The sequence below is a fragment of the Ursus maritimus genome, unplaced genomic scaffold (assembly GCF_017311325.1).
Source record: "Ursus maritimus isolate PB19 unplaced genomic scaffold, ASM1731132v1 scaffold_18, whole genome shotgun sequence".
NCBI classification, from domain to species: domain Eukaryota; kingdom Metazoa; phylum Chordata; class Mammalia; order Carnivora; family Ursidae; genus Ursus; species Ursus maritimus.
The window spans coordinates 56,929,120-56,951,881 of NW_024424230.1; the positions used below are offsets into that span (position 1 = coordinate 56,929,120).

Genomic DNA, 22,762 nt, shown 5'->3' on the forward strand with positions numbered 1-22,762 from the left:
GTAATCATAATTACAGAAGACCAGTGATGGCAGCCTTCCAGCCGTGTGGGGCGTGCCATGGGCCTCTCCTGAAATGAGGCTGGAGGCGTTCCCAGTGGTTTCTATTTTACCTGCAAGAGGCTCCAAGGAAGGAAATTCTCACCTTCTTAAGGCTCTTTTTTCAGACTGTAGTTGTACCTGTTTGTTCCAACAACAACTTGCCGGTGCCAGCTGGGTGTCCTGCCATTCAATTCAATTCCAACAGTAACTACCTGGAGTTAGCACAGATCCCACAAATGAAGGACTCAGTCCTACAAGACTGCCCCTCCCTCCACTTCAGATGCCAGATGCAGGTCTTGGGTATCCCCAAGTTAACCTCACTTTTGCCCAGTTTGGGGGTTCCTATGTTCCCTGCACCGCAGGTTCAGTAATTCACTAGAACATTCTGAGTTCTGTGAACTCAGGAAAGCACTAGACTTATGATTACAGTTTTCCTCTAAAGAATACAATTCAGGACCAAGCAAAGGGAAGAGATTCGTAGAGCAAGGTTTGGGTTGCCGCCATCCCAGCGCCTGGACATGTTAACCAACTCAAACCTGTCCAAGCCTTGTGTTCAAAAGTTTTCACTGAAGTTTCGTTACTTAGTCACGACTGAGTAAATCTCCAGTTCTCCCATCCCTGGGGTTGGAGGGGGGCTTAAAGTTTCAACCCTCTAATCACGGGGTTGGGTCCTCTGGCAGCCAGCCCCCTCTGATCTCGCCAGGGGCCCCTACCTGTGAGAAACTCAGGTATGGCATCATGGAGCTCTTTATAAACAACAGAGGACACGCCTATCACTTAAGAAACTTCGTGGTTTCAGGAACTCTGTGCCAGGAAGCATGGAGAAAGAGCAAATACGTATTTCTTGTTATACCACAGTAGAGGAAACTTATTTTGACAGACCCAAGTGTGGTTGGTCCTTCTGATTTCAGTTCGTTGTGAGAGGGACTTTCACGGGCCCTCCAGACCGAGTGCGCACCTGTTCTTCAGGAGGGTGGGATATGCCCTTCCCTTGCCTCCGCCCCTGACTCTGGTGTATCACGGTTTGAGAATCTTTTGAACCCCACATATTCTCTGTCTATAAAAATGGAAAGAATGGCCTTTGGAATGTGGGTGCCAGTTGGGCGGTAATGTTGTCAAGGCCTGATGGGAGCAAAGTGGGCAGAGCCAGAGGGTCTTAGGGTAGACCCTGCCTCCACTCCTGATTCACTGTGTCATTTTGGGAAAATCATTTATTTCATGAGACCATTTCTAAACATGGAAGCAGTGTGAGGACACACTTTTCTTAGCTGTCCATTTCAGGGTCCAGCGCGTAGACTGTGAGATGATTGGTCCGCCCGGGCTCACTGCTGTGCTCACGATGGATATTTTGGATTCTATGGCAAGTGACTTTGTTCTTGCCTTAATCTTGGCAAAACCTATTCTACTCCTCTTTGCCTCACAAAGGGACTGAGGAGAGGCAGGCTAGGCAAGCATGTGACTGTAATCTGCTCTCCCGTGAGGGGTCTCCAAGGCTTCTTTGATGGCCAGAATCTCCCCTACCCCCAGGTGGAGATTAGCAGGGCACAGCCTGTTTACCTGAATGCATTTGGGTAGAGATGAGCCCCACCCTTCTATTTATGCTTTGATAAAGACTGCCGGGAAGAAATGAAAAGTAGGGTAACATGCCAAACTGAACGTAGAAGAGCCCTTTTCTGGGATGTTTCAAATGTAAAATTCATTGTCACCAAAAAACTCAAGTTTCCTTTTTTTCCCCTTCAATCTTTGTGAAAGGCCTGGGGCTTGTCTGTTGGGAACAGTAGTGAGGGCAGGTTTCCCAGTGGGTCTTTGGTAAGAAAGATTATGGCGGTACGATTCAAGCTGGCACGTCTCAGGAGGCTGCTTTTCTCTGGTTTGGAACCCTGGGGCCGCTGCCTTTTCTACGGCAGACTCTCCTTGAGCCCTTTTTCCAGCTAGCACCTGAAAAGTCCTCCTCTCATTTGATTTGGGGTCCATAACAAATTTAAATGCCAAGGACGAATTTCCCCAGTAACTTTACAGACCCGTAACAGCCTTTGAGGAGGCGTTTGGAGGGGTGGAGGAAGGGGAATGAGGTGGGAGAGGGTTACAGTCTCTTCACCCCGCTCCCAGTTTTGATTTTCTGTCCGCCTATCTTTTCCTGTACCCATCTGTCTAGTCTAGCGTTGTATTCTCCTTGCCCACAACATTAGAGGGGCTTCCAAATTCTTCCCCTCACTCCCCACTCCTGTCTATTTGGTGTACTGTTTTCCCCCAGAATGCGGGGCTGACCCCGTTGCCCTCCTGTTGTTCAGTGGCCACTGGCCATGAGATAGGCGCGGGGGGGTGTCTTCCGGCCCATCTGCCAGGATTCCTGCTGGCCACCCCTTCCCCCTCAGCTCCAGTCCTTCTGACCTTCTCTCCATTCTGACACCATATCCTTCACTTGTAAATCCACCCTTACACCCAAGGCCGTGCTGGGTGCAGAACTGACTTTGAACAGTATCTGAGGATGAGGATACTCCCCTGCCATGGGGCCTTTCTCAGGCTGTGGCATCATAAATTGTCATTCATGTTCTCCCCGCTTCATGGCCACACTCCACTCACCTTCTCAGGTTCTGTTGATCAAAGTGCGTCACTTCCTGTACTTCTGTGTACTTCCTGGACTTCTGTACACCACTTGTACTTCTGTACTTCCTGTACTTCTATATACTTCCTGTACTCTGTACACTTCCTGTACTTCTGTACTTCCTGTACTTCTATATACTTCCTGTACTCTGTACACTTCCTGTACTTCTGTACTTCCTGTACTTCTATATACTTCCTGTACTCTGTACACTTCCTGTACTTCTGTACTTTTGGTGCTTCTGTACTTCCTATCATTCTGAAGTGCTTTATTGCACCTTTATTATTCACGTATTGCAGATGTTACAAAGTTGTTGTGGGTTAGAGTAACCACGGATGTTTGTGTTCACTCTCAATTATTGGTTCCAGAAGGCAGGAATTACTGTTTTCTCTAGCACCTACAAGAGAGACTGGCATATAATAGCTGCTCAATAAATATTTATTGAATAAATGACTAAACTTCTGGGCAACAGGAACTGTGTGTTTTTTCAATCTTCGGATCCACCACAGCATCTTCACATTAAAAATAGGTCAATAAATGTCTTTCTAGATTATTCATTTAAATAGAGTTCATGTCCTATCAATCTTTGCAGGAAGAACCTTTTACAGGCGAAAGTCTGGCTCTGTCCTATTGCATCGCAGCCATTGTAGTTATAACCATGTTCATTTCCAGACATTCACATCCCATCACATATTCTCTCTGATTTGTAAAAGACAATATGTAGAAAGTTCTACAAGAGCATGTGTGTGTGCAGGACTGTGCACACGTGTGTACATGCACATACACACAATTTTTAAAAAACTGTGAGTCATTATTTATGGGAAAAGATTGAAATCAACCCTAACTCTGAAAGCTGAAATGTGTGCTGCCATCTTCCTAAAGAGTTTCCCTAATGTTCTGGAGTTCTTACCTTCTGTGGGGCCGGGTACAGCGTTTTACATGTGGGGATCCTAATTCCATGGACGCCAGAGACCAGGTTTTAAACTTTAAACATTTTCACCCATACTAGTTTTCAGTACTTGCCGAGCGATTGAGTGGTTCTTCTACAGGACTTAGATAAAGGAGCTGTTTCCACATGAGCTCTCTGTTTGGTGTGTTGGGTTATTTATAGGGTACAAATGAGCATTCATTTCTGTCTGGGTGTGACCTCTTTTCCAGGGAAGTTCCCTTGAAGGATGCTAAGGACTATGCTGAATCCATAGGTGCTGTGGTGGTTGAAACAAGTGCAAAAAATGCTATTAATATCGAAGAGCTCTTCCAAGGAATCAGTAAGTACCTGACCTACGTTTTTGGCTTTGCTTACGTTTGTATGCTTCTGAGAGTCAGAGGATAAAATCACAGGGTGCTGCCTAGAGCTTTCCCTCTGTGTGACTCTGTCTGATGCCATGGCTGTAAAACCTACAGTCTGCACTGTTACTCCTGACCTATAGCGTGCCTCCCGATTCTGAATTTCCACAGTTCTGTGCTTTAACCTGTCAATTCTATGTTTTGTGAATCAAAATGAAGTAACTGTCTCAAAAGAAGTCATTTTAATTAAAAAGTTGTGTGTTTGACAGCATTTTGTGTTAGTTTATTGAGGGGGAGAGAAATAAAACAGTGATAAGGTGTAGAAAACTAAAGTCACGTGTTAAATGGAATGACTCTAGGCAAACAAAATAAAGGAGACTTTTAGTAATTTATTTCACCTGGTGGTCATCAAAACAAAAAAAAAAGTCTCCATCCCACAAGACCTGAAATTGGGAATTAGGTGGACACTCGATTTTTCTCATTTTTGATCAGCCAGTTAATGGCAGGTGGCTCCCTTCTTTGTCTCCTGTTCCGGGTCACATTATAATTCCCTTTCTTTATGCCGGTTCTCCGTAAGTAACCTTTATCTAAGACCTGTGTCCCAGCTGACGACCAGATTTCCCCTTCACAACTTCTTTGGTAAAGATATTCTGCGCTGGGTTCCCTCAGAGAGCTCCCAGCTGCCGACTGTCTTGGGAAACTGTCCTGGGGTGCCCCCAGAGCATAACTGGGGACATTGCCCAAGCATCAGCCTTTACTGAGGTGCTGGGGCTAAGCGGCCTAGGATACCCCCCTTCGGAAAAGTCGAACCCCTGAACAGTTGGCAGTTGTTTTCAAAGGTCTTATCTGGTTCCAGACAATTCCAGAAGGGAATTCCAGAGGGGAAACTGATGGTTTGATCTCTGTTCTGCCTGAGGTCATTGTTGGCGGTGCTCTCAAAGTCAGAGGGGCCGTCACTTCCCAGAACAGAGTTTATTTCCTTTTAGCTGGTTTTGGTTCATTACTTTAGGCTCTGAGAACACATAGCAGGGATTATTTTGTTTGTTTCTTTTGGCTTGATGGGGAATTCACTTAGAGAAGGGGAACTCTGACCTGGGTTACTTACACGATACAGAAATGCACAAACGCACACATAGCCCCAGCCTTACTTGTTTGTTGGGGTCCACACCACCTTCCTTCCCGTCCTCCTTCGGAGGTTTCATGTTCCCGATGTTATTTGACCCTCTCAACAGAACAGTGTTATCCGTGCGTGTTGACCTTAGTGAATGAACTCTAGAGTGCTAGGTTGTAATTTTATGTTGGAAGCCCTGGATCCCCAGACTCCTGCTCCTTCCTGAAAATGGGCCATGGCTGTAATGCTCAGCTGTGAAGCAAGTGCTCAGCTCCCTCTGTTTCTGCGGGAACGCTGGTGACATCCTTGCGTTTGGCTTGAACTCATTCCATTAACCTCATTTTCCCTCACATCGGACTCGTTCTTTTCCAGTGGTATTTGGCTTTTCTGGTATGTTAGGCAAGTTGTGTGACTAATCAACATTTTGTTTTGATTAAAGGTTTTAATTAGTGAAGCTAGATAGTTCCTGATGACTGTGACATTGACCCCTTTCCTTTGTGCAGCTTCTGACACGTTCTGGAGCCCTCTCCCCAGCATTAGCCCCTGGCAAGCAGATGGTGCAGACAGCAGTGGCCTGCGGAGGAAGCACAGTGCTTGAGGTTTCAGCACGGGCTAGGAGACTTTCTGAGGTTTACACAAATCATTATTCAAATAAAGAGTGAAATAAGAACCGCAAAGAAGAAAATAAGCCCAAGCAGCAAGTATTAATATCTTAGCTGGAAAGGTACTTCTTTGTCTGGGGAGGCCAGTATACATCTCTTCACCCGTATGAGGTCTTTATGGCTCGAGGAGATGGGGACTATGAGTGAGGAATTCCCAAGATCTTGGTTGTCTGCTTCATTTAAGAAAAATCACATGTTTGGGGCGCCTGGGTGGCTCAGTGGGTTAAGCATCTTGCCTTCGGCTCAGGTCATGATCCCAGAGTCCTGGGATCGAGCCCCACCTCAGGCTCCCTGGCTCAGCAGGGAGTATGCTTCTCCTGCTGCCCCTCCCCCCACTCACAAGATCTCTCTCTCTCTCTCATAAATAAATAAAATTTTTTTTAAGCATGTGTTTTGCTTAAAGCACTGGATAATTATGGCTTCAAGTTATGGCTTCAAATAGTTAATTCCTATATAAGCCATAGAATAGTAGTACCATCTCCTCTTCTACATCAAATAAGCCATTTTTCTGTTTCATTATACTTCGGTTAAAATCGCCTTAGTAAAGAAGCATGTAAGTCCACGGCCCAGAGCAAGACTTCTAGCCATGTGTATACCGTAAGCGCTGGTGCCTCTTTACTCCTTCAGGTGAATTTCTTGAGAATGGGGGTTGTAGCGTAATTACAGGTTAATTTAAGATGCGGCACGGAGTGCACCTAAATACGCTGCAGAGACGTTTCGTTTATTTTCTTTTTCCCTGTTCCTACTTGTATTACATGCGCTCCTCCCTGAGCTCAAAATAGAACGGGATATTGCTGACTTGTACGCTCCCCAAAGCAATGTTCCAAAGACAAACGTGCCTGGGAGAAAAGATGCAATAAAAGAAGTGGTGAGAATAAAAGCCCTTTGAAAAGGTGTGCTTAAACAACATTAATTCATACTGACTTGGAGGAAGAGACAGACGTTTCTCTTCCATATTCCCCGAGTGTTCATAAACCAGAAAGAGACAACCATGTTTTCTAGGCATGAGTTAATGTATTTACTACCTGGACATTGTTTTGCGAACTGTTATCTGTCTGCGAAGGCTGAAGCTACTTTGTAAAGGATTTGGGTGCTGCCCTGTTTTGGGGGGCGGGGGCTGTGCACAGTCTGTCCTCACGTGGTGTCCTCTGATTGGCATTCCTCCATGTGCCCTTTTCTTGATCCCATTTTTGGAGCCCCTTTACTCCGCTGCCTATGTCTCCTTCTCCTCCCTGCATTTCTCCGCGGGGTTGTCCATCTCTCTTTCTTGAGCTCTTATACCTTTAATTGGAACATTGACGTTTTCCTCTTTGAGTTAAAATATAAGAACTATTCTTGGCCAAGAAAGTTGTGGTACATTTGAATGTTTCAACTGGTGTTTGAAAGCACAAAGATATTCTGTTGCTGTTTACTCCTGATAGTGTTACGTATCAAAACCAAACACTTGATGGTCTTCCTTGTGAAACTGCTCTCTCTGCCTGACTCTGATTGAAAAGTGTGGCCCGCAGCTCTTGTGTCTGCTCCTCAGCCGGCTTCGTCTTTACCTCCTCCTTCGCACATCTGCTGTCTCTGACCCTGAATGTGATAACTTCCTCCTGCCAACCTTAATTCCTTGAAGGTCCAGTTCCTTATGAAGTCTTCATCTGCCCCAACTCTCATGGGTGGTTCCTGAGGTTACTTATGGCTTCCCCATCATTCTGACATTTGAACACATTTAAGTGATTAAACTAAATGAACACATTAAATGAATATTCTGAATTTTTCTCCAGGTACTTCAGGCATACACCTACAGCAAAGTCTCTGCGAGCAGATCTTACTCTGTCATATTCTCGATAAAGCTAAGATGAGTAGATAGGGTAGGGCTAAATTCAGGTTTTTGAATTTGGATCTTCATTCTTTTTTTTTTTTTTTAAAGATTTTATTTATTTATTTAACACAGATAGAGACAGCCAGCGAGAGAGGGAACACAAGCAGGGGGAGTGGGAGAGGAAGAAGCAGACTCATAGCGGAGGAGCCTGATGTGGGGCTCGATCCCATAACGCCGGGATCACGCCCTGAGCCGAAGGCAGATGCTTAACCGCTGTGCCACCCAGGCGCCCCTGGATCTTCATTCTTGCCTCATGATCTTCCAGAAGATGATATTTCAGTGTGGTCTCTAGATCAAACAAAATGCAGTCACTCTTCTATGGGAACTTAGGATTGGATGACACCAGTCCATCGGACAGTGTCAACCTAGTATCTCTTCCTTCATGTCTTCAACAAACCTATCCTGTACTCTCCTGTGGGTCAGGTGCCTTGCTAGACACACGGGACACCAAGATGGACAAAACAAACTGCTGGTTAAGGCTGGAGACAGCCTGTCGGCACAGTCGAATGGATGTATAATTACACATTGTAATAAATGCTTTGAAGGAAAAGAACAAGGACTGCGGGGATAGCGACAGGTGGGGACTTCAGATCGGGTGGGGGAGATCTCCCCAGGGAAATGATTTTAAGCTGGACCTGGAAAATGGACAGAGGCCAGTTGGGCAAAGAGCTGAGGGGAGCTGTCAGGCTCACTCAGGCCGAGTGAGCACTGGGAGTTGAGTTCCTGAGGCAGGAGGTGAGGTGCTGCATTTTGGGGAAAGGAGGCAGCTGGTCTGCGGTGGGGAGCTCAGGCACGGCGCTGGCAGAGGGGCGTGGAGACTGAGCCAGGTCCTTGCCTGCCCTGTACTGGGAAGGAGGGGCTGATCTTCTGAATGTAGCTGGAAGCCCCGAAAGTGTTTTAAGCAGGGGTGTGGCATATGCAGTTTACACGGAAAGACCCCCACTTGAAGAATGTACAGGGGCAGGGAAAGGTTGGAAATGGTTCCCCAGGCAGGGTGCTGTTGCAGTCGTGCGGGAGAGGGGAGGCTGGGACGGGGTGGAGGAACATGGACGTGAGTTTCAGAAATCTTTTGGAAGTGGAAGCAATAACACGGGAAACAGGCCGAGCATGGAGACCTAGGGACAGAGTGGTACAATCTGATCCTCGCTCCCTGGGTCCCCTTTCCTGGCACATGAAGGCTCCTTTGGGGCTGCATCTGATGGGAGCCTACCAGACTGCATTCTGGAGTGTGAGAGACACAGATTTCGGTTTGTGGATTTTAATTATTCAATTTAAATACTGTTTCCGTATTTTCAAAAAACTCTCCCTGAGGGCAAAAAGAGGTGGAGCTGCAGGCTCACCAGAAAAATGTCTGTTTTGGGGTGGGAGCTCCGCCAGACAGCTGTGCTTTTGTTCCAGTTAATTTGAATGCTGACTATGGAGAAGAGAACGCAAGGCTTTCTTCTGAATATCACACTGTAGACATTAAGCTAGGTTTTTTTTTTGTTGGTAGTTTGAGAACAAGGTGAGAAATATTTTTTCAAGTGAGTATAATTAGAGGTACAAGCGTATTGGTTTGGAAAAATTAGACTAGGGTGTTCCTGCGAAAGGCAGAAAGTTAAGACTTGGGGGCAGGGATCAGGTCTTGTTCTATAATCATTCTTTGCACAGTGTTAGCTTTGTTAAGTGCCCCGGATTTTTAAAATTCTCTAGTAGTTACTTTTTGTTTGGAACAGGTTTAAAAACAAAACGAAGTGTTTGCAGATTTTATGGTGGTGTAGCTAGCTGTCAAATGGAAGTAGGTTTAGCCATTAAGGGACAGGAAAGGACAAAGACAAATCCTGTCTACTTTCTTACACCAAAAAAGTTAATTTAGGGACTGCAATAATAGGGGATGTCTGGGAAATAATGTTGTTTTCAGAATACGGACTAGCGGGATATCAAAAGCCCTAAACATGTGTATCTTTTATCCCAATGATTCCAAAGCAGAAATTGATCAGGTGTGCAAAATGTAGCAGGAATGTTTAACACACAGCACATTCTCATTCTGTCCCATTGTTGCAATTGCTTAAACATTTATTAGCTCATTCAATGTACCATTTTGCTGTGAAATTGGCACTGTTATCATCCCTATTTTACATACGAGGAAACTGAGGCATAAAGAAGTTTGTCAGTTGCTCTAGGTCACAGAGCTAGTAAGCGAGCGGCCCATATTAGAAGGCTGGCAGGGGGCCCTGGAACTTCTAATCTGTCTCACTGCTCATTGCCTACGGCAGTTTATGGTAACATTATTCATGATGGTAAAACCAGGAAATGACTTAACTGTCCAAAAGTTGGGAAATGGTTTTTAAAAAGCCATGCTGTCACCAGTATAAACTAGTGATTAAAAACGATGATGTAAATCTGTATTTCCTGACACGGAAAGGTAGATTGTCGACTGTGAAACAGAAGTTATGGACCAGTTTGTGTAATATCCCGATTTCATAAAATATGCACCATCTAATATATAATGGAAAATAATATATTCTTCTGGGCGAAGGTTGGAAGGAGATACATACACTTAAAATGTTAACAGTGGTTGTTTCATGGTGGTGAGGTTCCAGGGAACTAAAAAACAAAAACAGGCTTTAATTTGGAAAATTTTAAGAATATACAGCAGTAAACCAAATAACCTAATGAATCAGCATGCACTTATAACGAAGCTGTTTCGTCTCTACGCCACACTCCCCCTTGCCCCCCACCTGAATTATTTTGAAGGCAATTCCAGACATCATTCCATTTGTAAATATTTTCAGAATGTAACCTTTTTTACATAACAACTTCATTATTACATTAGTAATCATAATGCTGTTATCATATTAATATCACCAAATATTCAGTGTTCAAATTTCCAGATGTCTCATATTTGTCCTAAATGGTTTCTCCGTTTGCATCTTACAGTTTGTTTGAATCAGGGTGCAAATAAATTCCACACACAGTGATGAGTGGATATGTCTCTTAAGCCTCTCTTAAGCAAGAGAGCCCCTCTCCATCTTTCTCCCTTTGTTCTCCCCACGTAATTGCTTTATTCAAGAAATGAGATCAGTTGCCCTCCGTGGTCTAACACAGTATGGACTTCGCTGGATGGGTTCCTGGGTTGCTCAGTAGTATTCCATTGCATGAGGAAAAATGTGTTAATCCAGTCACCTAACATTTGGGGTGTTTCCAGGTTTTGGCAATTAAAAGTAAGTTTGCTGTGAACATTCACCTACGAGTCTGTGTGTGAATAAGTACCTCAGTGTGGAACGGCTGGCTTATCTGCTAGGTAATGTTTAACCAGTTAAGGGACTACAAATGGTTTTCCGAAGCCTTGTTAGCATTTTGCATTGCTATCACAAATGTGGGAGAGCTCCAGTAGCTTCCCGTCCTCGTCAACACTTGGTGTGGTCCGTTGATAAAATTTCAGTCATTCTGATGGGAGTATAGTGGTATCTCCTTGTTGTTTTCATGTCCATCTATCCAGTGACTGATAATGTTTGCTTTTTTATGTGCTTATTTGCAGTCCATGTGTCTCTTTGTCGAAATGTTTCAGATTTTGCCTGTTTTGTGTTGTTTTTCTTTTTGTCGAGTTTTCAAGATTATTATTTTTTATTATGTTAGTCACCATACAGTACGTCATTCACTTTTGATGTAGTGTTCCATGATTCATTGTTTGCATATAACACCCAGTGCTCCATGCAATACGTGCCCTCCTAAATACCCATCACTGGCCTATCCCATCCCCCACCCCCCTCCCCTCTGAAGCCCTCAGTTTGTTTCCCGGAGTTCATAGTCTCTCATGGTTCATTCCCCCTTCTGTTTTCCCCTCTTTCATTTTTCCCTTCCTTCTCCTAATGTCCTCCCTGCTGCTCTAAAGATTATTTTTATATATTCTGGATACGTGGTTTTTAAAAATCAGTTATTTGTTTTTTTCTGATATGTTCTCTCAGGCTGTGACTTGCCTTTTCATTTTCTTGACAATGTCTTTGGAAGAGCAGAAGTTCTTAATTTTGATGAAGTCTGGTTTGTTACATTTTCCCCTTGTGGCTAGTGTTTTTTGTGTCTTATAATTTTTAAATGTTAAAATAGAAAAATTAAAGGGACATATCTATTCAATGGAATATTATACAACCATAAAAAGAAATGAGCTATCAGGCCATGAAAACGGTAGAACATGGTAGAACTTTCAATGCATGTTGCTAAGTGAAGGAAGCCAATGAGAAAAGGTGACATTGTACTGTATGCTCCCAACTATGTGACAGTCTGGAAAAGGCAAACTTATAGGGACAGTGGAAAGATCAGTGGTCGCCAGAGGCTCATCAGGGGAAGGAGGGAGGGATGAATTGGGGAGCACAGAGGATTTTTAGGGCAGGGAAACTACTCTGTATGGCGTTGTAATGGAGGATGCCTAACATCATACATTTATCAAAACTCAGAGGATATATGACACCAAGAATGAGCCCTAATGTAAACTGTGGACTTTCATCTGTAATAGTCAATTGTGATAAATATTCCACAGTTGTGCTAGTCATTAAAACAGGAAAGTTGGGGTGAGGATATTAGGAGCTCTCTTTACTTTAAGCTTAACTTTTTCTGTAAACCTGAAACTGCTCCGTAAATACGTAAATAAATAAAGTCTATTCATTTAAAAAGAAAAATAAAAGGAAAAGATGCCCTTGAATGGTAAGGAAGTCTAATGATTTTAGAGTAACTTAAGCCCCTCCATATTGAAGACTTCTGGCATTTGGGACTACCAGCTTGTGGTGACCTCCCCCTTCTTCCATCTGTGGGCGTCACCATGCCTTCAGCAACCTAGACATTGATCTTTGCTTTTCTTTATCCCTCTCTTTTCTTTATCTCTCTCTGTCAGGTGTCTTCCCACAGTCCTTCCCATCCTTGTTTTCTGCTTCTCTTCATGGCACCCAGATCAAGGCTCTCCTTATCCCTGACTGGACTTCCTGTGCCATTCACTCTGCGTCTCCTAAGCCATTCTGGTCCCGAATGGAGTGTTAGCTCATTTTCCAGGTCTAACGTTCAAGGTCTTCTAGTAAGTCCAGTATTATCTTCTTCACAGCAGCAAAAGAACAGTTCAGAGAATGACTCATGTGGCATGACCAGCCCCCTGGCCCCTGCCCCCGTTCTGTATTCCAAGAGCTGTGTTCCATGCTTGTGAGCCACGGCAGTGTTTCACAGAGACACCCCCCCACGCCCTCCCCAATGGAGAGGCTTAAAGGCCATTATCAGGCGTAAATACTGCCAAGTCCTATTGGTCAGTTTACCAATTGGGGTGATTCAGAGCATCAGGATGAAGAAATGGGAGTTACACAGCAGCTACCAGCCCCTCTAACACCAACAGAAGAGAGCCGAGCTGAGTAAACCCTGACCTTCAGTAAGAGGGGAGAAGAACACAACAGCAGAAATCGCAGGGAGGCCTCCAGGCTCACACAGGGCATGGCCTGTCCTCCACACAGCAATGAGAACAGCTGCAGCCAAGCACGCTGTTTTATTTTTGTTGTGTGTGAAAGCATGACAGCCCCCGGTCCAGAGCCATGATCAAATTTATAGGCTTGGAGTTTGTTTTTTTACATATTGCATTCCCGAGGAATCATTTATAAAACTTGCTTTTTCCCTAGCCTGTCAACTTTCAGGAAAACTAAATTTCAAAAAAAAAAAAAAAAAGTCCTTTAACTTTTCCCAAGCACAATCTTACACAATCCAAACCTTATTAAAATAAACACCCTGGCTTAGGATTTCTGCTCCAGGGTGACTTGTTATGGAGATTGTGTACTCAAAGGATATTTTGTAAGAGTAGAAACCTGCCGACGATGATGTTCAGAGCCTTTCAGATGTTTGTGTGTGTATACATATATATTTATCCTGTTCTCTGCCCTGGTAATTAATACAGATTCAATTGTGTGATCGCCTTGGTACAAAATGCCTTGGCCATTTTCCAGAACCATTCTTTTGTCTAAGTACATTTAACCTTTCGGTAAGTTCTAAATAGAACTTACCAGATCACAAGATCGGGGCCCGTGTGTTTTCACAGCACTGTGGGCTTCCTTCTGGTTTTAAGGTGCTTGCCTCATTGTTATGACTTGCCTTCCTCGACCTCTGCCTTACAGTGGGAGCGTTTCCCTTCCTCTCACTTTGACGTGGGGATCCCAGGTTGTGTTTTGTGGAAGAGTAGGATGGGTGCCGATCCTAGTACCTGAACCCTTCTCCCCAAGCAAACTGCACTTGAGACACGCCCAGGACCCGCTCATGGTCATTCGTTCCTTCCATATTGGTAAGAGCTGCAGATTGATATGGCCGAGTGGCTGTCCGGTTACTTTCTCACAGTCTTATTATTGGTGAGGGAAGGCCATGCTGGAGATATTAAATAGCTTGTCCAGGTTCACATAACTGCAACACTGACTCTCAGATCTCAGGACCACTTAACTAGAGGAGAAAAACAAAGTCTAGGGAAACTGCTGTAACTCTTGGAGAAACACTTTGTCCTAATAAATGAGATTTTGAATATTCTGAAGAGAAACAGGACCTAGCGCCTCTGAGAAGCCAGGTTTGACAACTGATTCAAAAACGCGCTAACAGTTTAAAAGAAATAAGAGAGGAATCTTTTTGAGGCATAACTTGGGTCTATTGGATCTTGCATCCTAAACTTTGTCTTGCTTATTGTCCACGGAGGAGAGAAGTGGGAGGCGGGAAAGAGGGAGGAGGACAGGCAGAGCAAGGAGGGCTGCCGACGGACTGCCCTAACGTTTCTCATTGTGCTTTCCATTTGCTCCTGGTTTCTAGATTTTCTCTCAACCTTTGTGACTTCAGTGTGTTTTGTATGCAGAAGCTGTCTATGTATTTAGAGTACATTTCCTAGGAAAGACCTTATGACATGGGGCATGTAGAATAAGTCACAGATAGGAGGACTAAACACGTAATACTCTTTTGCAAACTTTTTTTTTTAAGATTTTATTTATTTAGAGAGAGAGAGAGGGAGAGAGTGTGCACAAGCAGGCAGAGTGGCAGAGGGAGAGGGAGAGACAGGCTCCCTGGAGCCTGAAGCTGGGCTCAATCCCAGGATCCTGAGATCATGACCCGAGCCGAAGTCAAATGCTTAACCGACAGCCACCCGGGGGCCCTAGTTTTTTGCTAACTGTAGAGTTAACAACATAAGAATAGCATGAAGTTGATGTTAATATAGGATGTTGATTTTGATATTGTCAAAACTACTGATCAGTGGACAGTACTTGTCTTCGTCAACTAAGGCCGCAGCTTGCACCCATCAGAATGATAATTTTGTCCCAGAGCATTTCAGATGCAAAAGCCGAAGCCCCTATTGTAGCAGCTAACACATTCAGGAAGCTCCTGAAGTCTTAGAAATTTAAATAATGATATAACGTGACACCGTCATCCCTCCGAAACACAGCACTTGCTCTGGAGGAGTAAGTAACACTTGATTGGCAACATCGGACCTAAACAAATCAGCACTGGTAGTCCTTGGCAGCTTTTTCCTCTATTTAGGCTTAAGCTGGACAAAGCAGAAGAGGCATTTTGCTTACTTCCTTTAAATTACGACTAATAAAAACACACAGCATGTCTCCCATACTTCCATCCTCGTTTGCTCCTGGGTCAGTACTGAACTGCTTTGAGAACGGTGCGTGACGGCTTTGCTCGGCTTTGTGGGCTGTCCAGGAGCGGCCCAAACAGTGGCTTCAGAAATGATTACAACCTTCTCATCGGCTTCATCATCAAACGAAGAGCTCTACCATTAATTTTGGATTTTGGATAATCGCCAATGACCTTAATCTTTATGCCTGAGCTTTGATGAGTGGCCATGGCGCCCAGTGTACACAGTGCACCAGTACCTTTGTCATTACCTACTTCTGCCCCTGGTGAAGATGTACCAGGGTGATTGATTCTGTAGAGTCTGGAGGTAACCCCCGCTTGCACTGAAGGCCTTTGTGTTTGGAACTAATTTCCCTTCCATTTCTAATGACTGCTTACTGAGTAAACTGATATGCTGATGAGCTGATTTTAACAACCTTCATTTTAGAGCTAATGTTGCAAGCCTTTTTATGGGGGATAGAAACGTAGCAGAGAGAGTGAACGCAGTGCAGTGGGAAGGACACAGGCTTTGGGACCCATCAGAACATCAAGACAATCAAAGAACCACCTGTGCCACTTGACTGTGGACGTGACCTGCAGCGTATGACCTGAGCTTTCTGAGACTCAGTAAAATGATGAGACTAGCAGCCATCACACCGACCTCACAGCCTTAAGTGAAGACAGTGCCCGTGAGCGTCTTTGAAAACTGTGAGGTCCTAAACACATACTTGTCATTTCCAGGTCCCATTGCCTTTTCCAAAGAAAGCTTTATTGAGCTAAAACTCACATACTGTCCATTTCATCAGTTTGAGTGTACAAGTCACTGGTTTTAGTATATTTACAGAGCTGTTCATCAACACAGCTTTAGAATATCTCTATCATCTCAAAAAGAAACTGCACACCCTTTAGCAACCACCTCCCTATCCCCTGCCATTGCCTTCTTAATTTTTACTTTGTGTTTATTTAAAGAGACTGTCGGACAATTTTCACAATTTCATTAAGTAAGAATAAGATGACTTGTGCACGGCAGGATGAGGGCTGGGGAGCTTAGTGTTAACGAATGGTGTGGTAACTAGGAAGATTATGTATCTATTTGAAGAAGCAGAAAGATGAGTCCTCATGGTTACCGTGGAGGCCCTGCTGCCGTGAAGCGGCTCGCTGCAGGGGGCAGACCCGTGGGGGGCTGGGCAGGAAGCAGCGGCCTGGTGCCGGTGCACAGTCAGGAGCGTGGGGTTCCAAATCCGGGGAAATCCATGCTATCAGGAAGCTGCTTTTACTTTTCCTTAACTTTCCAAACAGGTGTTTGACTTCAGGCATCAGTGCAAGGAAGGAAGGAGGGAGGGAGGGAGGGAGGGAAGGAGTGAAAAGAGCCATTCCTGGACCCCTCTACTTCCTGCATAATCCGCATGTTAAGTGGAGGTGCTGAGGTGGGGTCACAGCCTGTATGTGGTGTCAACTGGAAAAAAGTAAATCAATACTGGCCTCCTCTTTTGTTCCAGGTCGCCAGATCCCACCCTTGGACCCCCATGAAAATGGAAACAACGGAGCAATCAAACTTGGGAAGCAAGCCACGCAAGCCAGCCGGCGGTGCTGCTGACCCGTGGGCCATGGTCCGCTGTACGTGAAGAAGCCAGAGCCCACCTCCCATTCTCGGCAGCCTGGCACCCCGCGTAGGGAGAAGTGAGATGCTGGCATGGCATCCTGGAAGACCTGCAGTGATGGGGCAGGAAATGTCCCTGCAAAAGGCTTTTAGAAAACTCCAGAAAAATCCGCCATACTGCCACAAATTGGCCTTTGGTGCATGAAATGCACGTGAGAGGAACAGATGTTAGGTAATAAGCACAGTTGAGTCTTTTGTTGTTGTTGTTAAAAACCTTACAATGTTCTTTGATTTGTACAGCAGTCTCACTGGCCTGTCTGTGTGTGAGGTTCTGAGCTGGCCTCCCCTCTGACTTCCTGGGTTCCTCAGCCCAATTTCAGCAAGTTCCCCGGTGCCACTGCCTCTGTCACCTGACCAGCCTTCCCTGAAAGGTTCATTTCATTTCGTTTCGCTTACCTTTCAGTGGAGTGTAATTGGATCATCACTCAAGCTAGAGCCTTGAGCCATTATGAAAGTGGAGAAAGATGTATTAGAAACTGTTGTCTACACCTCTGACTTTTACTTGATGCCTGTGTTTCTAAGTTTTAGTCGTATATAAACAAACAAACCAAATCTGACTAAAATACTTATTGCAAGTTGGGGGGTTGGGAGGCCTAGTTTGAAAGAGTCATTTGAGTAGTTACCGTGTAAACGGTGACAGATGCAGGGTATAGATACTTTTCCAGAGACTGCCTGGGATGCATCATCTCCACAGTAATGAATCCCCACTCTCTTACAGAAGGTTAATTCACAGAGTGGGGTTTTACTAAGACACTATGTCATGGTGTCATATCTAGGGGGAAAATTAACCGGAGGATGCTTGAGTCTAAATCATAGGGCAAACTGCTACTACTATCAGTCAGTAGGTTACAGGAAAGCCAGCCAGAGGAAGCACCAGCACCTTAAGATTCAAGACCCCCCCCCAAAATTACAAAACTGGAGAAAGTATTTTAGAAGATGCCACGCTTGGGCAGCTGGGCAGGTGGGACCAGAGGTCCAACCCTAGAATGCCCAGTCGCTGAGAGTAGGCTTTTGTAAAACTTTCCCTTCTAGATTCCCTGTCTGCTCAATTAATTGAAGATGTGTGAATCCAATGGAAGGAAAGGAAAAGAAGGCACAGAAGGGAGGAAAAGCCATTTCCACTAGAAATCCAAATCTTATTACCGTTCTAACTTCCATAAATACCTGGAATCAAGACGCAGTTGGTTTCTTATTAGGGCTTATATTGGGAGGAAATTCTTAAAGGATATTTGGGTCCGTGCCTTCTGTGGAGAATAGGAAGCTGTCAAGACTGGCTGGTCTCAGGAATGGTTAATCGGGCAGCATGGTGACAGGGCCAGCTGGCACCTTTATGGCTAGGAACATTCGAGGCCCAACAAACATTAATAGAAAACCTTAACATAAAAGCCAGGAAAGAGATGGTGAGATGACAAAAGACCTCAGAGCTCCAGTAACTCAGTGTGAGCTTGCTTCGGAGGCTGTCATGGCTGTGCCCACCCCGCTCTTGACAGATAAAGACACTGAGATCACCATCAACAAAAAGCAAGGGTCCTTGAGAGAGTCACGGCCAAGTTTACACTCATTGGTGTGGACCACAATCAAGAAAACAGGTGGAAATCACAGATTTAGGGTTTTTTGTTTTTTTCTAGAAAAACTCAAGAATATGCTGTCAGTTGGCTATTGCCACTGCTCCACTCAGCCTGCAAGAATGGTTTGACAGTCTTAGGGTGTGCAGGCCAGAATCACTTAGTTTTGGTTCGAGAGTGCCTCTTAGCTCTCCGAGGCACTCAAAACCTGCTAGCAAGTGGCATCTGGAAGTCTTGGCAGAGCCTTTGCTGGGCTTTTTAGGGTTTTCTCCACATTGTCGACTTTACCAGCAGCCAGCATGCTTCTGCTCACAGGCCAAGTGATGACCATGCCTCTTCTGAAAGTTAAAAAATTGGGGCTGCAAATTGAATGACCTCTTCCCAGGGGGCACGAAGGCTCGTCGTGGAACCTTTCCTCATCTAGCTGTCCCCAAGAACCTGGGTCTCTCTCTAGACAGCCGCTCAGGTTGCCCAGCTAAGGCGGTCCACGTCCCCGCGGGGTCCCCAGCCGTGGGCGGGGGCTTCAGTGGTTGCATCTTGCATGGAAGAGCTGATGTTAATCCCGTGTAGCGAGCAGCCCACGGTGAACAGATGGTCTGATTGCAGAAGCACAGTAAGGGTGTGAACCACTCTTTTACCTTTCTGTATTGCCTGAACTCTTCCAGCCAGTCAGATGACCGTATGTGTGTAATCACTGCTCAGAGCAGTTGGGGAAACGAGTACACAGCCCTTGGGCACACGTGCATTCGTATAAACGCGGAGCCTCCTTTGCAGATAGACGCTCGAGCCTCGTCCGCAATGAAGCTTTCTTACCTCCTTTATTTTGCCTTGAAATTACTTTCTGGCCATTCTGCTCATTGAACTCTAGCCATGTTGTAATATCATGAAAAGGCCTGGAAATGACTATTGTTCCAAAATGTCAGGTAGTTTCATGTGATGTAAATCTTCCACATAATTTTCCAAACTTTGCTTGTTTCCCCTCCTTTTTCTTTCCTTCCATGTGTGTGTGTATGTGTAAATACGATTTTGTATTTGTGACACCGACATGTAATTCATGTCACTGGCTGAGTCTGGCTCGTGCCTGTGTGTTGTACGGTGTAGGCCTGGGTTCTCATAGGGGTCACTTCCCCGTGGGGATCCCTAAAGTGGCACTGGAGTTGTGCACACATTTTAGGTTGGTACATAATTGACTTGCCATTTTATACTTGAAATGGTGCACCAGGGTGCTCAAGACGACGTTACCTTGCAGACTGTAGAAGGTTGAAGACCTAAAACTGACTTTTAGCCAACGGAAGGGCTGTGCCCCAAAGAGATCTGAATTCGTTTGCCGAGGGAGGTTTGGATGACGGGAACTATTTCCTTTATGGTCAAGGAATAGGGCATATGCTGGCTGAAGCCAAGCCCCTCTTGCGGGACTGAACTCACTGCAGTGCTCACAGCCGGTCGAATTACAAGCTAGCTTATCAACTACAGGGCTCTGAGCTGTATTCAGATCCATTCAGCATCGAGTCTGCTTTTTCAGCCATCGTCGTTGGAAGCAGACCCAGTGATCCAATGTCAGTGCTCTGTCGTGTACACCGTTCCTTTTTCTCGTGTTTCTGTAAGGGGCTTCTGGCTGGGCTGGACCCAGCTCTCGCATGTAGAAGACGCAGCTGCGGACGGGACCTTTCCACCTTGCTTTCTATAGTAACGCACTGCCCTCCACCTCACCCAACTGCATGTGTTCTTTGGGGTTTAACACACACTGATTCATACTAATAAATATTGTAAGTTTTACCAAGTTTGTCTTTTTCTTATGATGTTCAGTAGGATCATTTTTTTTTTTTTTAAATCACAGTTACCTGAGAATAAAGCGTGGTGATTCCTGGAGGCGTTTGTGTACCGGTACATACGAAGACATGTATAGGGGGTGTTCACTGGCATTGTTTGTAAAAGCAAAATGTCTTCCCCTAAGGAAATCGGTAATAAAATGTGGCACAGCCACATGATGAAAACGATAGGGTAATTAAAATGAATACAACCATGTATCTTAAAACAGAATGTGTCATGCAGGGCTACATACTGCACACCCCCAAGGGAGCCACTCTCCTAGCAGCCTGTGTAAATGGAAGCTCAGCAGCTATGCAGTGCACAACCTGAGCAACAGAGCTGTGGCCTAAATGAGGGAATAAAGTTGAAGTAGTAAAAAACATATAAATTTACACAAAAACAATCATGTATGTTGTTTGTGAACGTGTGTGTGTAAAAATAAAGGAGGAATTAGAAGGCAAAACATCAGCTTCATGATAATGCTCACCTCTGGGGAGGCAGCAAGTAGACAGGATCAGGGAGGGGAACAAAGGGCATTTAATAGGCAGTAATTTTTATTTATTTCATGATAGAAAAATCTGAAGCCAATATGACAAAATGGTAGCATTTGGTAGTTTCAAGATACGTGCTTTATTAGTCAATGCATTTTGCTATATTAAGTTATTTCAAAGTGAGGCTATGGAAACAAGAAACAATAAAAGATGAATGAAGCTGACTTTGTAAATGTGCTAGAAAGAATTCATAAGTGTAATTGCCAGCTTAATGCTCTCAGTAAATTTTACGAGGCTGACTTATGCCCATCCTTTCGTCATCCCAGCTGTCCCCGTCTGCCCCACCCCCCACTCGGACTTTCTCTCGCACGCCTGCATCTTGTGTCTGCCGTGCAAGGCGCTGTTTGATGCACGGATGGACGTGGAAAAGAGTGTGACGAGGCAGGAAGGCAGTGCCTGATATTCTCAGCATTCAAGTCACTCCCGCGCTGGGAAGCCACTTGCAATATATAATGAAACAAGAAACAAAATAAAAACCACCCTCACCAAGAGACCCAGTGTTCTGATTTCGTGAGAAAACAAGCCTTTCTTTTGCATTTCCTAGGAAGTGGTTAGCCATCTATGGCAATGTGGGGAAGTGTTTTAGAACAGCCCAATGGATCATTGGATTTAGCCGGGAACCGTCGTGCAGCCCAGCCATCTTTGTCAATAGCGTTCTGTACAGACGGTCCCGCCCCTCCTCCGTCCCTCAGTCCTGCCCTGTCCTAGCTTGGGGTTTAGTTCATAGGACCCAGGGTCTGAGGAGTTGTGCACTGAGGCACCTCACACGTTTTTACAAAACAACTCGGGTTGACTTACGGGCTCTGGAGAACGAGGGCAGAAAGTCCAGAGCTTTACTCAGCTTGATCTCTGGGGATTGCCTATGGCTGTTCTAAGCAGTCATTAAACATTGCTGCTCAAGAGCTGGGCTGGCTGGTCAGGAAAGGAGGGTGAGCTCATCCCAACTTCGTGAGCGTCTGTCTCCAGGAGCGCCTTTTCTGAAGTTTCGAGACCACAGCCACGTGTTGTTTCCGCTAGCTTCTTGTACGTCTGAGAAGCTACCTTTTCTCCTTCATTCCAGTGTGTATGGAGACAGCAGACAGATAATACCAAGCACCGGCAGGCTTCTGAAGATGGGCGCTCTTACACATGCTGGTCAGAGCATAAATCCACAGTCTTTCTAGAAAGGGTTTGATAATGTGTATCTGAGACCTTTGAGAAGACTGCATCCTGTGACCCACGAATCCTGGTTTTCTATTTGTAGGAATTAAGTGTGTGTGCTTGTGAGTATGTGTGTTTGTACATATGTGTGTGTATGTGTGTGTATGTATGTGTTATACATATAACATACACATTACCCATTACTGAATACATGTTCATCTGACACAGTGTCTTCAAACCATGAACTCCTGTATCTTACAGTTTCCGTGGGCAGGATTTGGGAACAGCTTAGCTGAGTGGTTCCGGTGCGAGGTCTTTAACAGGTGAATTGGGGATGTTGGCTGGGGCTGCAGCATCTGTAGCCTTGACTGCCTCCCTCACGTGGCTCTTGGCAGGACGCCCTGTTTCCTTGCGGGGGGTTGGGGGGCTCTCCATACATTGCTCAAGTGACCTCATGTCGTGCAAGCTGGCTAGCGCAGATTTATTGATTAGTGATACGCACATACTAAGGTGTTTGTCCCAGTATCATTTATAATAATGAAAGCTTGGAATAATGCAAATGATCTATGATAGGAAAATAAATAAATTATAATAGAACCACAAAATAGAATACCGTAATCATTAAAAATGACAGTATCCAAAATCAGTGGTATTGGCCACAAGAGTCAGAGGTATGAAAATGTACTCTTTTCTTTTTTCTGCCATATCTTCATTTCTACCCTGAGCCCCCTTTCTGTGTAATGTGGAAAGCTGCATGTGGTCGCCCAGCGAGCCTGATCTCATCAATTCAGTGGCTTCCGTCGCTGTGGGCGTAAGTGTACTCTCAGGATTGAACCCTCACTTTCTCCCGGGGGTGCTGAATGCATCAAAGCT

General features: G+C 45.0%; 1 protein-coding gene across 1 annotated transcript in view; it reads left to right on the forward strand.

Annotated features, from left to right (window-relative positions):
- The window catches only part of RAB31 (RAB31, member RAS oncogene family), a 126,524-nt gene extending 106,359 nt beyond the window's left edge, over positions 1 to 20,165 (forward strand). The window contains exons 6-7 of the mRNA XM_040632728.1: positions 3,800 to 3,909; positions 16,664 to 20,165. Of these exons, the coding sequence (XP_040488662.1) occupies positions 3,800 to 3,909; positions 16,664 to 16,761 (208 nt within the window). The 3' untranslated portion in view covers positions 16,762 to 20,165. The remainder of the gene's footprint in view (positions 1 to 3,799; positions 3,910 to 16,663) is intronic.
- The last annotated feature ends 2,597 nt before the right edge of the window (positions 20,166 to 22,762 follow it).